Below are 15,484 nucleotides of genomic sequence, written 5' to 3'. Positions count from 1 at the left end.
AGTGCCATCTGCTGGTGTACAGACCGGGTACATATGGGCTTTGGCATACAGGTCATCCAAATAATAAAAAAGGCGAATAAAGGCCTGGAACAGTCTTTGTTATCATCCATTTTGGCGCATGTTAGCGAGGAGAAAAAAGCCCAAACAGACATCACACTGATAATAGACGACCCATATGATTGATGTAGCATCTGACTTGGGGCAGGAAATGCCACTGTGACACATAGGGTGCAGAATTTGGATGTGAATTTGCAAAGTGACTGCGGAAGGCCTAAGAAAAGCTGCTTATTACTGGAAATATTTTTTGCACCCGAACGCGTCTCGGCCCTTCGCTGAGTTCAAGACAAACCCCGCTATCTATTGTTTTTGCTGCTGTTGTTCGTGTACAAAATGCAGTCCGATGTAATGACAATAAGGTGAAAACATAGGAAGGAGCATGCGGGGCAGGCTGAGGGCCGGTGAATGGAGGTCACCGCAGACACTGAATGAGTCTCCGCGGTGAGACAGACAGGGGGAGAGGGAGGACGGACAGCGGCCAGCCGCCTTCAAAAATGGCGTCTCCGGAGGAAAATGAGTAAAAAAAAATATTAAAACGCGGCCTGTTTTTTTTTTTCTTTGCACTTCCTCGTTCGTTTTTTTTTTGGGGGGGGGGGGGTCTTTTCCGCAATCTGGCTACAATTTGTTTTTGTTTTTTTTTTTTTCCGGCGCGGGAAAACCCGCCGTCGCTTTTACTTGAATGGCCAAAGGAAAGCTGAAATACAGGCAGCCAGCGTTTGGGGAAATAAAGGCAGCCCTGCTTTATTTTGATGCGTCGTTGCTGACAGCTAGCATCTGCTGCTAGCCCACAGCTCCGCTCCGGAGGGGGGTGGGAACCATTTGCATGCGAAGAAAAAAAAAAATTCGAAATTGGGGATTTCTTTGCTCGTCTGTGGGGAATGGTTGCTACCAACGTGGCCTCTCGATTGCAATCCTTTATAGCGCTAGCAGCGTAGCAAAAAACTAGCCTAAAGAAAGGGGAGGAGAGACGGTGAAAAAGGACGCATTCAAATCAAATGTTTATCAGCAATTCGTCCATCACCGGCCAAATCCGCCGCATCTTCATCATGACCGTGACTGATTTTGGACTAAATCTCCATTCGTGGAAATGATAAACGTGAAAGGCGTTGGAAAAGTGGAAAGACTGGCTTTTTTTGGAGGTGGTTGGATTATAACCCCGTAGACCCCCCTCTTTTTTCATCCAGCTTTCTCCTCCTCCCCTCCATTTCTCTTTCAATATGCTGTTTTCCACTCCTGAGGACTTGCTTATGAAACCGGGAAAAATAGCCTGAAAACCGAGGAAGGCAAAGACTGGATTTTCCCCCCTTTATTCTGCTCTGCGACGTTTTCGTTGCTTTCGTCCTCATCGCACACATTTTTCAACACATAAATGGATAGAAATTACCCGGGAACAGGATTTGGTGATTTGGGCGCAGGAGCAGGATGGAGTTACGAACGATCGGCAAAAGCAAGGTATGCATTGGATTCAGACAATGTGCATGCATCACTGCTACTTTGCAGGGCACGGTGTGACCCGTGTAAACAAATTATCGCCGCTGGCTTCATAAATAGTGCCATGCCTTGCCATAATGTGTAGTGCATTGTCATCCAAACAGTTGCATAGTAATAATATTATAAACAGGAATGGAGCGGTGAGCGTGTCGTGGGGGTGGGCGGGGTGGAGAAAGGAAAGGTTGGGGATATGAATCCAGGGTGATTGACAGACGTGGGTTTTAGGTAGACCTGGCGGGGTGGAGGTGGGGGGAGGTATGTCTGGAGCATCCATAGGAATTATTGTTCCCTGTGTGCAGGCCTGGACACAGACCCCCATAGATAAATCCACTGGATTGATAGCAACTGCGAGGAGTGCAGACGCAGCAAACCCCCTCACAGCAGCCCCCCTGACAGACATCAACAAGGACTGATAGATATTAACCGGGAGGATGCATTTCATCAAACAGTGTGCGATCGTAAAGAAAACAGGAAATGCATATCTCGGAGTGCGGGTGATGCCACACTCTCCAAACAGATTTATAAAGCATTTGCCCAGTCGTGATCTTGATAATTGGTGCTGGGTTTGTGGAAAATTTGCATAACGAAATTGTACCACATTCACACAACATTAAACTTGCAATTCGCTGTGTCGTCAATAAAAAATAGTAATGATAGTAAAAACAATGATGTATGTCCAATAGCTGGGCCAGAGTGAATCCATAAGTCCATGATGATAATTGTCTCGGTTGAGCAGCATAGCCCTGTTTTAGCCTTATGTTAGCCTGCAAGCTAGCGTCATGTTACATGGGAGTCATTTGGGGCCTGTGCACGCAGGCATCACTGTCTCTTATTGCTGCAACTATATGATATTTAGACCCAGAGTTTGATGCCTGGTTATGTTTGGATGCTGCCGTGCCACAACGGGAAGTGATATTTGTCTAAACAAACCCTAGCTACTTGCTGGTGTTTGCATGCAACTTAGCATGCATTTGCGTGGACTTGCACCATCCAGCTGTTAGCCAGATCAACATAATCAGTGTTCGCAGACAAATGGGGCCCTTTGCCTGCTAAATTGAGTAAACGCTGAAATAAATATGTTGGAGTTTTTTTCAGTTGACCTTAATTGTCTCATTCCCCAATCGTGGTTTATTTTCACGTCAAATGCACTGGCCTTGAAGTTTGGGCCTAGTCTCTGCATTTCTCCAATAGCTGCTGTGCATCGCTGCTAGGCGGTGCTATCAAATGCTAACATGTTACCTCTCCAGCCATCAACGCATTTCATCTGTCTTTTGTAAAGCACAGTCCTGCAACTGTCTGAACTCTAGCCTTGAAGCAAGACTCCTATTTAACCTGTAAATTTTCAAATGATACACCGATCGGGTCCTGAGACCTCATTATAATTACAAATTAACTACCCCATTATTTCTGCATGACACTTATTGCTGGTTTGACAGATTTGCATCTGCTGTAATAAGCTTTGGTGTAATAACCAAGTTTGTAATGCTGTCACTGATATTTGACTGAATATTCATCAGAAAGATTTTTCTCCCCTTTAACTCAAAAGGTAAAGCAGACTCATTGGTTTTCACATAGCTTAGTTTTAAGAAGTTACATATTGAGTCCATACAAACAGCATCAAGTTGATCTGATGTGAGGGGTTTTTGTACTTGCACGCCTGACTTAATCAAATTTATTTATTTTATTATTATTATTATTTTTAACCATTTTAGGGAATATAAGACATTTATGTAAATATAATCTGAAATGAATGTCACTAACATCACCCCTCCCATGCTTCACTTCTTCCTTAGCCTTGTATATGGGAGTTCCAGATCATCCCACCCTGAGTCGGAGCTCCTTCACCGACAAGCCTACGCCACCCCACACCCTCTGCAGGGCTATGCCACCAATCACCACCCTGGGAGCTCTGGCCAAGGCGGGGCTTGGGGAGCAGCTGGACGGAGTTTGGGTGAGATAAATGTCATACCTCCCATGTAACCACCATAAGGGGCCCCGGGAATGAATTATGGTGTCTGTATGTAGACCCTGGTAGATCACTGTCATTGAAAAATGTGCACATTATACCTCAATTGAGTTGAAGGCCTATGTTAAACCTGATTTCACAAAGAAAATTGTAGTTACAACATTCATTCTCAATTGGTTTTGCTTTTTTCAGCAACCAAAGTAGATTCGCTTAAAGGCACATCTAAGAAGAAATGGCATCTTGATTCATATTTTTTAATATGGTAGCCTTAGATTCATCTAGATTTTTTTCTGGTTCCCATTTTCAATCCACCTCCATATGACTAGCTGTCCATTTTGCTCTCTTAATCTGTTTTCATAGTTCCGTCTTTGCCTCCCATAGGTCTTTCAGGGCTCTTTGACACTGGCCTGCACCATGCCAGTCCCTCTGCCCCTGATGCCTCCGTCATGAATTTAATCTCAGCCCTGGAGTCCCGCGGTCCCCAGCCTCCTCCCTCTGCTTCCTCCCTTCTTTCCCAGTTCCGCACACCATCCTGGCAGACAGGTGGGGCTGTGATAGATCTCCCCTCTTGTGTTGACATTCAAACAGGCTCCACAGTCAACATGACATTTAAAGAACCTTCCGATATTTGGCTCCATTATTATTCTGACAGTGTTGCTATGTAGACACTTTCATATAAGATTTAAGCATATTTATGATGCTTGTTGATGGTCTTACTGCTCAATGCTTCATTATGTTCGATTCAAGGTCAGCTAGATGGATACTGAGTAATTTTGCTATGTCTTCCTTTTTCCAACAGCGATGCACACTCCTGCTCCTCCTGAGCTTTTCATCTCTGGAGCCCTTCCTGGCTCTGGCTCCTTCCCCTCCTCCTCAGCTCTCTCAGCCTATCAACATCCAGCATCCTTTTCCAGCCGTTCTTTCCCTGCTGCCTCCCTTTCCCTCCAGGATACGCCCACATTTAGCCCCACATCGAATGGCTTACTCTCTCCACATGACCCTCTGCTACACATCAAGGCTCCCTCCCAGTCTAGCCTGGGTTTTGATAGACTCCTGTCCTCGCAGGGTGCTGCTGCAGCTGCCTACAGGGGCAGCCAGGATCCCACAGGAGCCACATCAGCCCAGGCATCATCTGCCAGGCACCTGCAGTCCCACCAGTTCAACCTGCTGTCATCACAGCTCCAGGACCAGTCATCCCAGCTGTATAATGCATCAGTATTTTCCTCAGCCCAGCCCCAGCCTCAGTCCCAATCTCAATCCAATTCGGCTCAGGAACGGGCTGTACCGCGACAGGATAGCGTCATCAAGCACTACCAGCGGCCGACGCCAGCTCAGTCCCAGCTCTCATCCTCTGCTGCCCATTCTCTTCAGCACTACCTCAGCTGTGGAGGGGCAGGGTACCAGCAGATAACCACCCACCACAGACACGCTGGTCTCTCTTGCAGCCCACTGGGTGACCAGAGCCCTTCATCTGATCATAAGCCTCCCTCTCGTACTGAACAGTATCGGCCTATTATCCAGCCTCCCTATTCCTCAGCTTCCTCCTCCTCATCGTCATCTTCAGCTGGGAAAGGTACCAAAAGCAGCTCCAGCAGTGGTTATTCCTCTGCTAGTTCTGCTTCATCTTCAAGAACTCCTCACACACCCCCTTCTGCTTCCTCTACCTCCTCTTCCTCCTCCTCTTCTTCTGCCACTTCTGGGGCTCATCCTTCTAACTCCATCCCCACCTCAAGCTCCAGTGCAGCCCCTTCCAGGCAACAGCCACCCCCTCAGCCAGCTCCGCCTCCCCCAGCCCCTCAGCAGCAGCAGCCTCCTGCCACCTCCACCTCAGCGCCGCAGTCTCTACCTAAATCTTGCCTCTCAGGCTATGGTTCTCCAGTCCCGCCAGTGAAGACCCCCACCTCTGCTCTTACTGGTCAGACCCCACCCCAACAACAAACACAGTCATATTCCCCTAATCAGCCTCCCACTTCACACCTGGCTCAGTCCTATGGAGGCTTCAGTTCACCACAAGCTCAAGACCTGAGTTCAGGTACTGCTGGGAAAGGCTATGGGAGTTTGGGCGGACGAAGCCAGTCATATTCCACTGATTTATATGGAGCTGACTCTGCTTATGGATCACTTCCATCTTCTCTGGGTGGAGCTGGAAGCCCATCCCTAGGCTACGGAGCCCCAGGTCACTCCCCTGCCCTTTTGCGATCAAGTGGTTCATCAGGTAGTGGCACATCTGGAGGAGGAAGCAGCAGTGGCACAGGAAGTGGGAATTCTGGCTCAGGAGGAGGAGCAGGGAATAATATGACTAATGAGAGAGGTGGAGGAGGTAGTGGTGGAGGGTCATATCATATTCCAGACTCTAGCCCATCTCCATCAGGCAACTCAGGCATCATCCGTCCAGGTTTGCACTCCCCTGTGCCTGCCTGCCCAACACAATCTCCAGGAGGAGCAGGCTCTAATAAATATATTTCTTCAGTTCTTTCCCCCACCTTCTTAGCCTCACCCCAGGGCTACCCAGACACTAGAGGCCCCAGCTCCCAACCTCAGTCCTATCATTCCACTTCCTCCAAAACAAAGGCGGACAATTCCATGCTCGGAGTGGGCTCTCAGCGAACCCAGGAGGAAGTAGATGATGATGATGAGTTTTTGATTCAGCATTTGTTGCAAGCCCAAGCCAGTCCTGCTCCCCAGACTGCTCACCACCATCCTCAGCAACCACCCCAACAGACATCCCAACAAGCACAGCCTCAGCCCCAGTCAGTGCCCCCAACTACTGACTCTGGCAAAGTGCTGAGCTATGACATGGGGAAGACGTCTGAGGAGCGATACCATCCCCAGAGTGTCATACGTACGCACAGTGCCACATCCACGGCTGGAGTAGGAAATGCAGGGTCTGGAGGTTCTATCTCAGGACTGGACAACCAGCTGGAGATGTCCCTTAAGAAACAACAACATCAACAACACCATCATCCACAGCAACAACAGCAGCAAAGAAATGAGAGGTCTGTTGGAAGCAGCAGGAGCAGTGGAGGCAGAGGCAGCGCAGATCAAGTCCACTCCCATCTCCATCACCATGACAACCTAGGCTCAGTAGTCCACTATGGACGGGGTGACCCATACAGCCAACACTCCCTTGCCCCCCAACACTCATCACATAGTCAGCACGTGTCCTCTCACTCGCAAATACCATCCCACACCCAAATGGATCTTCAAAAGAAGTCACAGGAGCGTGCAGAAATCCCCTATCCTCGGAAAACACCTGAAGTCCAGCAACAGCATTCCCAGTCCCAAGCTGCTGCCTCTCTCATGGACTCACCCACTGACCAGTCACGTCAGCCGCCACACCTGCTCCAGTCTGTGCTGTCCCACACCACACGGAACAAACTGGAGCCTCATCAGCAGCACCACAAAATGGACTCTCATCGGCAACATCAACAGCATCACAAGATGGACTCCCATCAACCACATCAACAGCATCCAAAAATGGACTCCCACCCTCAACATCAACAGCACCAGAAAATGGACTCCCATCAGCAACAGCAGCATCACAAAATTGATTCTCACGCGCAACATCAGCAGCACCATAAAATGGACTCTCATGTCCAACAGCAGCAGCACTCTATAAGCCAACAGCAAGCTGTAATGGAAGGTGCTGGTGGGAGACTTGGCTCAAACAAACACCAGGGACAGTCCCAGTCCCAAACCACCCAGCTACAGCTTCAACTCCAATCCCAGGCTTTGGAAGTGGCAGCGGCTCACTATAACCATGGTCCCACTCCACATCAGCATGAGCAGAGCCAGGTTAAACAAAGCTCAGTGGTGTCTTCCCTGGACATGCTGGAGCGCTCCCTTTCTCAAACCTCCAGCACAGATGTAGCTGTTGCAGAAGACAGACGCGGTGGTGCAGGTAGTGGCGGAAGAAGCGGAGGTAGCAGTGAGCGCCACAGACAACAGCAGCAGCAGGAGCAACACACATCCCACCATCAACAGCAGCAAACCCACCACTCACAGCAACACGCAGCCTCTGAGCTCCACTCTTTCCTATCGGAGCCTGATATTAGCTTATCTACCCCATCTCACATGCACCACCTCTCACAGCACCACCCACAGCAGCAGCAACAGCAGCAACACCCCAGCTCTCAGCACCAACAGACCCACCCTCACCACCCCCACACCCAACCCCATCCTCAGCAGCAGCCCCCACTCCCTCACCACATACATCCACCCTCTGCCTCAGCCCACTCCCAGCCTCAGCCAGACCCACAGCAGCCACTGTCATCCCAGCTCACCCCTCAGCAGAGTCAGCTGGACCAGCAGCGCTCAGAGCAGCACCAGTTTGACACAGTCAGTCCAGTGGAGAAAGCAGACCAGAATCAACAAAGTAACCGCTTTGTACCCCTAACTTCTATCTGTTTCCCGGATTCCCTCCTTCAAGATGAGGACCGCTCTTTTTTTCCAGGTATGGAAGACATGTTTTGCGCCGAGGACTACAAGTCGAGCTGTGCTGGAGGTGCCGGTCCAGGGCAGGGGGAGATGAATGAAAGCCACACGGGGCAGGAGGGAATGGATTCCATGAAAGCTGGACAGAGTGCCGGTGGAGCAGGGGGGAGTGCTGGAGCTAGCTATGACATAATGGGTCACCATGGTGGAGATCAAGGTTATGAGCCATATTGTCATGGCTTGGAAGAACCCAGCAACAACACAATGACTCTGGATTTAGATTCACTCAAAACCCATGAGCTCCCTTCCACTGTCAACACCGAACAGCTTGGGCTGATACAGTCCCAAGGACCAGCGATGGGTATGGGCTCCAATGCTGCTGGCCCCAATAACCCTGGAGCTAAAATGTCCTCTGGACCTGGAGGGGCCAGCGCAGGGGCTGGTTCAGGAGGCCTCCAGTCTCCAATTTTCTGTTCATCTCGACCCAAGAAGCTCCTCAAATCCAGCTCTTTCCACCTGCTAAAGGAGCGCCGGGACCCCAACACACTGCCTAAGAAAAGTTATGCTCAAGAGTATGAATTTGAGGATGATGAGGATAAAGCCGACCAGCCAGCTGACATCCGTCTGAACAGCCGGAGGCTTCCAGACCTTTTGCCAGATTTGGTGTCCAGCTGCAGAAAGGGAGGAGGAAGTGGTTCTCTCAGCCCTTTGATGGGTGACATTGACTTCTACCACTCCTCTGGCTATTCCTCCATGGGTTCACATGCTCTTTTGCCTCAGGATGGACCCAAGAAGAGGGGCAGAAAGCCCACCAGACCCAAAAGAGAGGGTCCTCCTAGGCCAAGAGGCAGGCCACGCATCCGCCCAATGCCTGAGCCCTACACTCCAAGGGGGATGATGGGGGAGATGGGAGGAACAACAGTCGGAGGAGGATACACTGTGGAAGGTCGAGGAAGAGGCAGGGGTCGTGGAAGCCGAGGTAGAGGGGGGAGGCGGGAGGATATGTACATGGAAATGAGCGGGAAGGAGCAGGATCAGATGCACCACCATCATCTGCATCAGCAGCAGCAGCAGCTCCATCACCAGCCCCAACCACAGCAACATGAACCTATTCCACCTCTGAAGGTCAGTGGCATTCTGAAGAGAAAAGGGAATTTTGTAAGAAATAAAAAATATCATGCCAACAAAACACGTCCTCAAAAATGCAGAGAATCAAAGTGAGTAAGAATCTGTACATAAGGCAGGTAAACCAATACTGTGCATAGCTGCTATTGTCATGGGCCTTATAAAAACTTCTGTTTTTCGCAATATCATCAGTCTCTCTTTTTAATTTTGTTAGGTTTTGGGTTAGGCTCAGTCACTCTGTTTTAATTGCCTCATCCCTTATTAAATTTTCACTGACAGGTTCCTTAATCTTGTGTGCTACATCATTGTGATCAGGCAAAGTAGGTTTAAATCTTTCTGTCTTTGTTTTATTTTAGATTAAATTACCCATTGGCACCCTGTCCTCCTCTGACGCCTTATTGAGGACAGACTCTTTGTCTGGCACGGACCCTGCTTTGTCTGACGGATCAGTGGGATCAGCTCCCTCACTTGGTTTAAGTCCTGGACCCCCTTGCAGCACTGAAAGCACCAGAAGTCACGACAAGAACAAGCAGAAAAGCCAGATGATGGGTGAAGGAGTGGATGATGAGGGACTGGAGGATAGGGTAAAGGCTTTAGGATAATGTCTTTTCTTTGACAAGCAGAGAAACCTTTATGTTGCGTCAAGATAGAATTGAATAAATTTAAATGAAGTCCACTGATTGACAGTTGTCTGTCTCTCTTGTTTTTCTTTTAGGGGGATGAGAAGGACTCTGAGTCCAAAGCTGGCTTTGTTGCATCATTCTTGGATTTCCTCAAGACAGGGAAGAGACCTCCAGGCTTGGACATCTCGCCAGGAATGGAACCCGATAATGGTGAAACCTCACCCTGCAAATCAGGGGGTCTACGCCCACTGTCTCCTGCACCTCCTCCTCCCCCACCACCACCTCCATTTGGGGATGGTGAAGGAAATGGGGGTCTGGCTCTGGGCAACTGTCCCAGCCCCAAGCGCTTGGAAGACGAGTTAAAGAGGAATCTGGAGACTTTACCTTCCTTCTCCTCTGATGAGGAGGACTCAGTGGGAAAAAACCAAGACCTCCAAAAGAGTATCTCATCAGCCATTTCTGCTCTGTATGACACTCCTCAGCTAACCTCGAATATCCAGCCTCCGCTGCCACCTCCACCCCCCCAGCCTCAGCCTCAGTCCCAGCCTCAGCCAACCCAGAGTCCTCTTACTCCCACACTGCAGCCCCCTACACTCAGTCCACAGCCTACCATGCATACTCCCCACACCCAGCCCCAGTCCAACGAACCTGATGTCCTCCAGCCAGAGGATCGAGACATGGATGAGAACAAGGAGGAGGAGATCGAGGAAGAAAGAAGTACGGGAGGGGAAGAAGAGAGTGATATAACAGAGGAGAGAGAACCACAGCTGGAAACCCTGGGTGCTCCTAAACTTGATGGTGAGCCTGGGAGCTAGTTTTTTTTTTTTTAATTCATCACTTTGATTTTTCTGCAGCTCAGCTCAGGAAATGTTTCCCTGTCGGCCATATTATTTTTAGTCTATTCAAGTGTCCCATTATGTATTTGTGAAGGAAAAAAAAAAATCAATACTTGTGGCTGTTTGGACATTGTGATAGATTGATCTGTAAAACTGACCTTGCCCCTCTTTCTTTACAGCGCCCCTGCCTGAGATCTTTCCAGTTCCGACAACTCCTGAACCTCCCTCTGTCCCCCCATCTCCCTCCACATCTTTCTCTCCTTCACACTCCCCCCTTCCTCCCCTCTCGCTTCCCTCACCTGTACCTCCACCAGAAGAACAACAGGAAAATTCACAGCCTCCAAGCCCTGTTGCTGCAACATCTCCATCTCCATCCCCGCCACCTCCACCCCCTCCCCCACTCCCACCCACTGCCCTCCCTCCGCCAGCCACTCCTCCTCCTCCTCCTTCTCCAACTCCAACTCCTCCTCCTCCTCCTCCTGCCCCACCTTCAATTCAGAAAGAATCTCCCATGCCATCTCCGGAGTCCCCCGCCTCTCCCGAAGAGCACCCAGCTCCTAAAATCACCTCCCTCCACCTCGCCCAGAAGCAAGAAGATGCTGCTATTGTTGGAGAGAGTGAAGAGGATGAGAGCGAGAGTGGAGGGGAAGGCATCTTCAGAGAAAGGGATGAGTTTGTAGTGCGAGTCGAAGACATACGAACTCTGAAGGTATTTGTCAGAGAATCTGTGGAAATGTGTTTTGTTTGGTGTCTGCACATGTTTGTGTTTTACTTATAAAGTTCTTTGTGATTTAAAAAAAAAAAACTGCAACAAAACAAATAAGAGTTAACAAACTGCTTAAATAAGTTTGCATCTTAAAGTTGCTGCCAAATTAGAGACATCTTATATTTAACTGTGTGTGATGTGCTTTGCTACAGCTGGCCCTGCAGACGGGGCGTGAGCCTCCACCCATCTGGAGGGTGCAGAAAGCGCTGCTACAGAAGTTCAGCCCAGAGATCAAAGATGGACAGAGACAGTTCTGTGCCACGAGCAATGTGAGTTCACCTCAAACACTCTAACCACATTTGAAAACAGTCACATCTATTTCTACCTTTCACAGCTCTTTACATTTCCTATCATAGCCTACAATATTGATATTGTTTACGTTAAATTGTACATCATGTATCGATATTAATTACTATGGACCAAACAGTCACATTATCTTTGGTCAAAATGGGACCTTTTGAAAGTTATTGTATTTTATATTAACATGTGTTTCATTTGTTTCTCTCTCAGTATCTTGGCTACTTTGGAGATGCCAAGAGGCGATACCAGAGAATCTATGTCAAGTTTTTGGAAAATGTCAATAAAAAGGACTATGTTAGAGTGTGTTCCCGAAGACCTTGGCGCCGAGCCACACCTGCTCTCAGGTACCAGTATTCGCCATATGGAAAATCCTGTTCATATTGAATTGAGCCTTGCTAATTTTACCTAGGGGCCCATCTTGCAGTCCTTCCCAGGAGAGGAGCTCCTAGCTACCTTGAAGCCAGGCAGGTGGTTTATTCCAAAAAGCTCCAAAAAATGTATGGCTGAGGGCTAAATCTCAGCCACAGAAAAAGTATATTAATACTTCACCAGGTTGGGGACTTGTTACAATTGAGAGAAAGATTAAGTAGGAAAAAAATAATTGAAACAATTGGACTGAATCATTCTGAGTTGTAGTGGGGTCTGAATTACTTTGCATGTATATATGCCTGAAAACATGACCATAAAATCATGTGTTACAGACGCCAGTCCCTCCCCAGAATGGCATCCCCTCCTAATACCCAGGTGCAACCGAGAGTAGTGGAGAAAGAAGAAAGAGTAGCTCCGCCAGTCCAGCGTGAACAGAGGGAGAAATCAAGAACAGCAACCACAACAACAGCGAAAGAACAAAGGGAGAAGAAGGAGGCTCCGGCTGCAGTTCCCAAAGCCAGGGAGAGGGAGCATGAGAAGGAGAGGGAGAAGGAGAAACGAGTACAGCCTCAGCAGGAGAAATTGGAGAAACGTGCTGCAGCAGAACGAGGGAGAGCAAAGGAGGAGAAGAAAGCAGTGGAGAGGAAGGAAAAGGCAGAGCGCCCACCCAAGTCAAAGCCTGCCAAAGTGAAGGCAGAGCCACCACCCAAGAAGAGGAAGAAGTGGCTGAAAGAAGTACCTTCATCATCAGACTCAGACTCATCAGATGAGGCAGCCAGTGAGAACGAAAGTGAGAGGCCATTTTGATTCTTTCTGCTTGCATTTTGCTATTTATTAGAAGTCAGTGTAATGGAGTTTCCTATACGATTTGAGGACGTAATAACAAAGCAGTTGTTATGTATATGATGTGCCATGGTAGAAGGTTGGCGGCTTTAGACAGATTCAGATTAATTCTGTGCTTCTCACCCACTCAGTGCCGGTGAAAGGTGGCGTGAACAACCGTGCCATGAGGGAAATGTTCAGGAGCTATGTGGAGATGCTGGTCAGCACGGCCCTGGACCCCGACATGATCCAAGCTCTGGAGGACACAGACGGTGAGACCAGGACACCATACACTCACCAGTTACACTCTTAGCTTTCTTACAAAATTGTCTGACATGTAGGAAACAGAAACAGACTGCTCTAACCTGAACAGACACACCTGTCTCATAGATTGACGTCTGAAGCTTCACCATCTGTGTTAAAGAGCAGTTTTGAGGCATTTAAATGGTATTATCAAAGGAGGCATTATTGTTCAGTTTGTGCAGGTTAAATAAACGTTGAGATCACGGACAAGTAGCAGCTGCTAGGTTTCAGCTCAAGCCATCCAACTAGACAACCTAGCCTTATGGTCACAGGAAATGTTTTATTTACATATCTTTTTATGGAAATCCAAATAAATAAGGTGTGACAGGAAAGTCCCAGCAATGCTGCAGCCAGAAATTGCTGCTTTGAATTTGCCCTTGGTCTTAAAATGATTGGCAGCTACCTGAATGATTACTAATGAATCTCCTCTGACATTGACTGGCCACCAGATGAGCTGTACCTCCCACCAATGAGGAAGATTGACAGCATCCTCAGTGAACAGAAAAGGAGGTTGTTGAGGAGAGTTAGCATGAGCTCTCAGCACCAGGTAAGCTGTCAATGTCTTGGTCGCTCATGGCTGAAATAACATCTCTAAAATTATTTTCAGAGTTTTTATTTCAAGTTATTGTTTCCCTCATTTGAATCGGTGCAGCTAGTTTCATTCTGCAGTGCAGAAAATTTATCTAGACTCCTGTTAAATGGTCTAGTGGTTGTTCATAGAAATCATACTGGGATCACTGAGCTACATCATTAATGTCTGGTGCTGATGGTTAATGGAGAAATTGATTTTAAAAAAGTAATTGAAAACTAATAATGACAAGCTGAAAGGCAAATATTATCTGTTTCCGCCTTCCCAGGTGTGAGGATTAGCTGTATTTTGCTATGCTAAATTGAACCCACGAGTCAAAAAGATTTACTAGATATGAAAACTCAGACTCAGTCTTTTTTTAATACATTTGCCTGAAGACATCTTGTCTTTCTGCCTGTGGCTGTTTTTGAATCTTTTTCTTCCTCCTCATCAACAGGAGGTCCTGCATGCTTACCCCCAGATCATTGTAGACCCCCTGGACACAGGGGTGGTGAGGGTGCGGCTAAGCGGGGATGCTTACAACCGCAAGACCCTCAACAGAGTCAAGAAGACCCTGCCTAAACCACAGGTATGCTTGTGTATGAATTAGAGGTCATCGGGGGGATTTCTTATTGCGTCATTCCTCTCTTCACATTTGATCAGTTAGGTTCTTAGATACCTTGTAATACTTTTAACGGTACCCCTAAAGCCCATCATGATTTGTTTTTAGCCTATGACCAGATGACTGTGATTCTCTTGTTTCTGGCTGAGATAAATAAAGCTCTCATGGATTCTCCCGTAGATGAATCAGGCTGCAGTAGGAGGAGCAGAAAATACATAAACACTGAAACCATCCCCTCAGTAAAACTACCCATTACCGTTATAAACTCAAGGGTGGAGGCTGAGTGGCAGATGGACTGCTAGTGACTGAGAAAAAGGCAGTTTTAGTTTCCTCTCTAACACCTGCTACTAGTTTCCAAACCTTCTCCATTTTCCCTCTCACAGAACCATAGAGTTAAAACTGACTTTGCCTTTCAGACTGTTCAGACTGTAAAGGTTCCTGTAAAATTGATACATTTTTAATTGTATGTTTCTTTTAGGACCTTAAACTGTCAGCCGAGTCGTATCGGATCTACAGTCTCTACCACTCCCTGCATCACTATAAATACCACACATTCTTACAGTGCAAGAAAGAGGTAAGAAGGCATGTTTCCAATCTTGGCAGGTGCTGTTGTCATACTGGACAAGATTTCATTCATTTTGAGTAAGGACAATTTAGAAAATTTTGTGTTTTAGTTTGTAAGTATTCAAGTACATTTTAAATTAAGCCAATTTGTAGTGTCTAGTACACAAGCACAAATCTCATTTAATAGACGACACAGAGCCAGGCTTGTGCAGGGTATCTCTCAGCATCACAGCATCACAGTTGCCTGTGTTTTTTTTTTTTTTTTCCCCCTCCCCTGTGCCACTTTTTCAGACCAACACCATTGAGCAGGCAGCTGAGGACCCAGGCCAGGAGGAAGTAGTGCAGCAGTGCATGGCCAACCAGAGCTGGCTGGACACCCTCTTTGGCTCCTTCATTGAGCTTCTCACGCTCAGCACCAAAGCCTGAGCTAACTGCAGACAGAGAGAGAAAGGAAGAGGATTAAAAAAATAAAGGAAAAAAAAAAAAACCAAGAAGAAAATGAAAAAATGGAAAGAGATGGATCCTACTGTACAGCCCCCAACCCTCTTCAAATCTCTAATATCTGAGGATGATTTTTTTCAAGGCCCTTGATGAACATAAGCGGGTCTGTTCATGTGACCTCAGACACTGGCCTTTGT

The 15,484-nt window shown here is 47.7% G+C and overlaps 1 protein-coding gene across 1 annotated transcript; it reads left to right on the top strand.

The window, feature by feature from the left end:
- Window positions 1-684: 684 nt before the first annotated feature.
- On the top strand, window positions 685-15,383 carry prr12a (proline rich 12a). The gene is made up of 15 exons (XM_029527667.1): window positions 685-1,509; window positions 3,342-3,499; window positions 3,896-4,057; window positions 4,314-9,073; window positions 9,430-9,657; window positions 9,789-10,494; window positions 10,712-11,241; window positions 11,451-11,567; window positions 11,809-11,942; window positions 12,300-12,757; window positions 12,942-13,061; window positions 13,542-13,639; window positions 14,118-14,249; window positions 14,761-14,856; window positions 15,138-15,383. The coding sequence occupies exons 1-15, from the start codon at window positions 1,427-1,429 to the stop codon at window positions 15,270-15,272; spliced, it is 7,917 nt and encodes a 2,638-aa protein (XP_029383527.1). The 5' UTR covers window positions 685-1,426; the 3' UTR covers window positions 15,273-15,383.
- Window positions 15,384-15,484: the final 101 nt, after the last annotated feature.

The sequence above is a fragment of the Echeneis naucrates genome, chromosome 19, assembly GCF_900963305.1.
Source record: "Echeneis naucrates chromosome 19, fEcheNa1.1, whole genome shotgun sequence".
In the NCBI taxonomy this organism is placed as follows: Eukaryota; Metazoa; Chordata; class Actinopteri; order Carangiformes; family Echeneidae; genus Echeneis; species Echeneis naucrates.
Note: the sequence above shows the minus strand (reverse complement) of the source record. Positions and strands in the feature narration are given on the sequence as shown.

Coding starts and splice junctions, on each gene's coding strand:
- prr12a (XM_029527667.1), top strand. CDS start 1,427: ATGGATAGAAATTACCCGGGAACAGGATTTGGTGATTTGGGCGCAGGA. Junction 10,495..10,711: donor GGGTGCTCCTAAACTTGATG/GTGAGCCTGGGA, acceptor CTTTCTTTACAG/CGCCCCTGCCTGAGATCTTT. Junction 13,062..13,541: donor AGCTCTGGAGGACACAGACG/GTGAGACCAGGA, acceptor ACTGGCCACCAG/ATGAGCTGTACCTCCCACCA.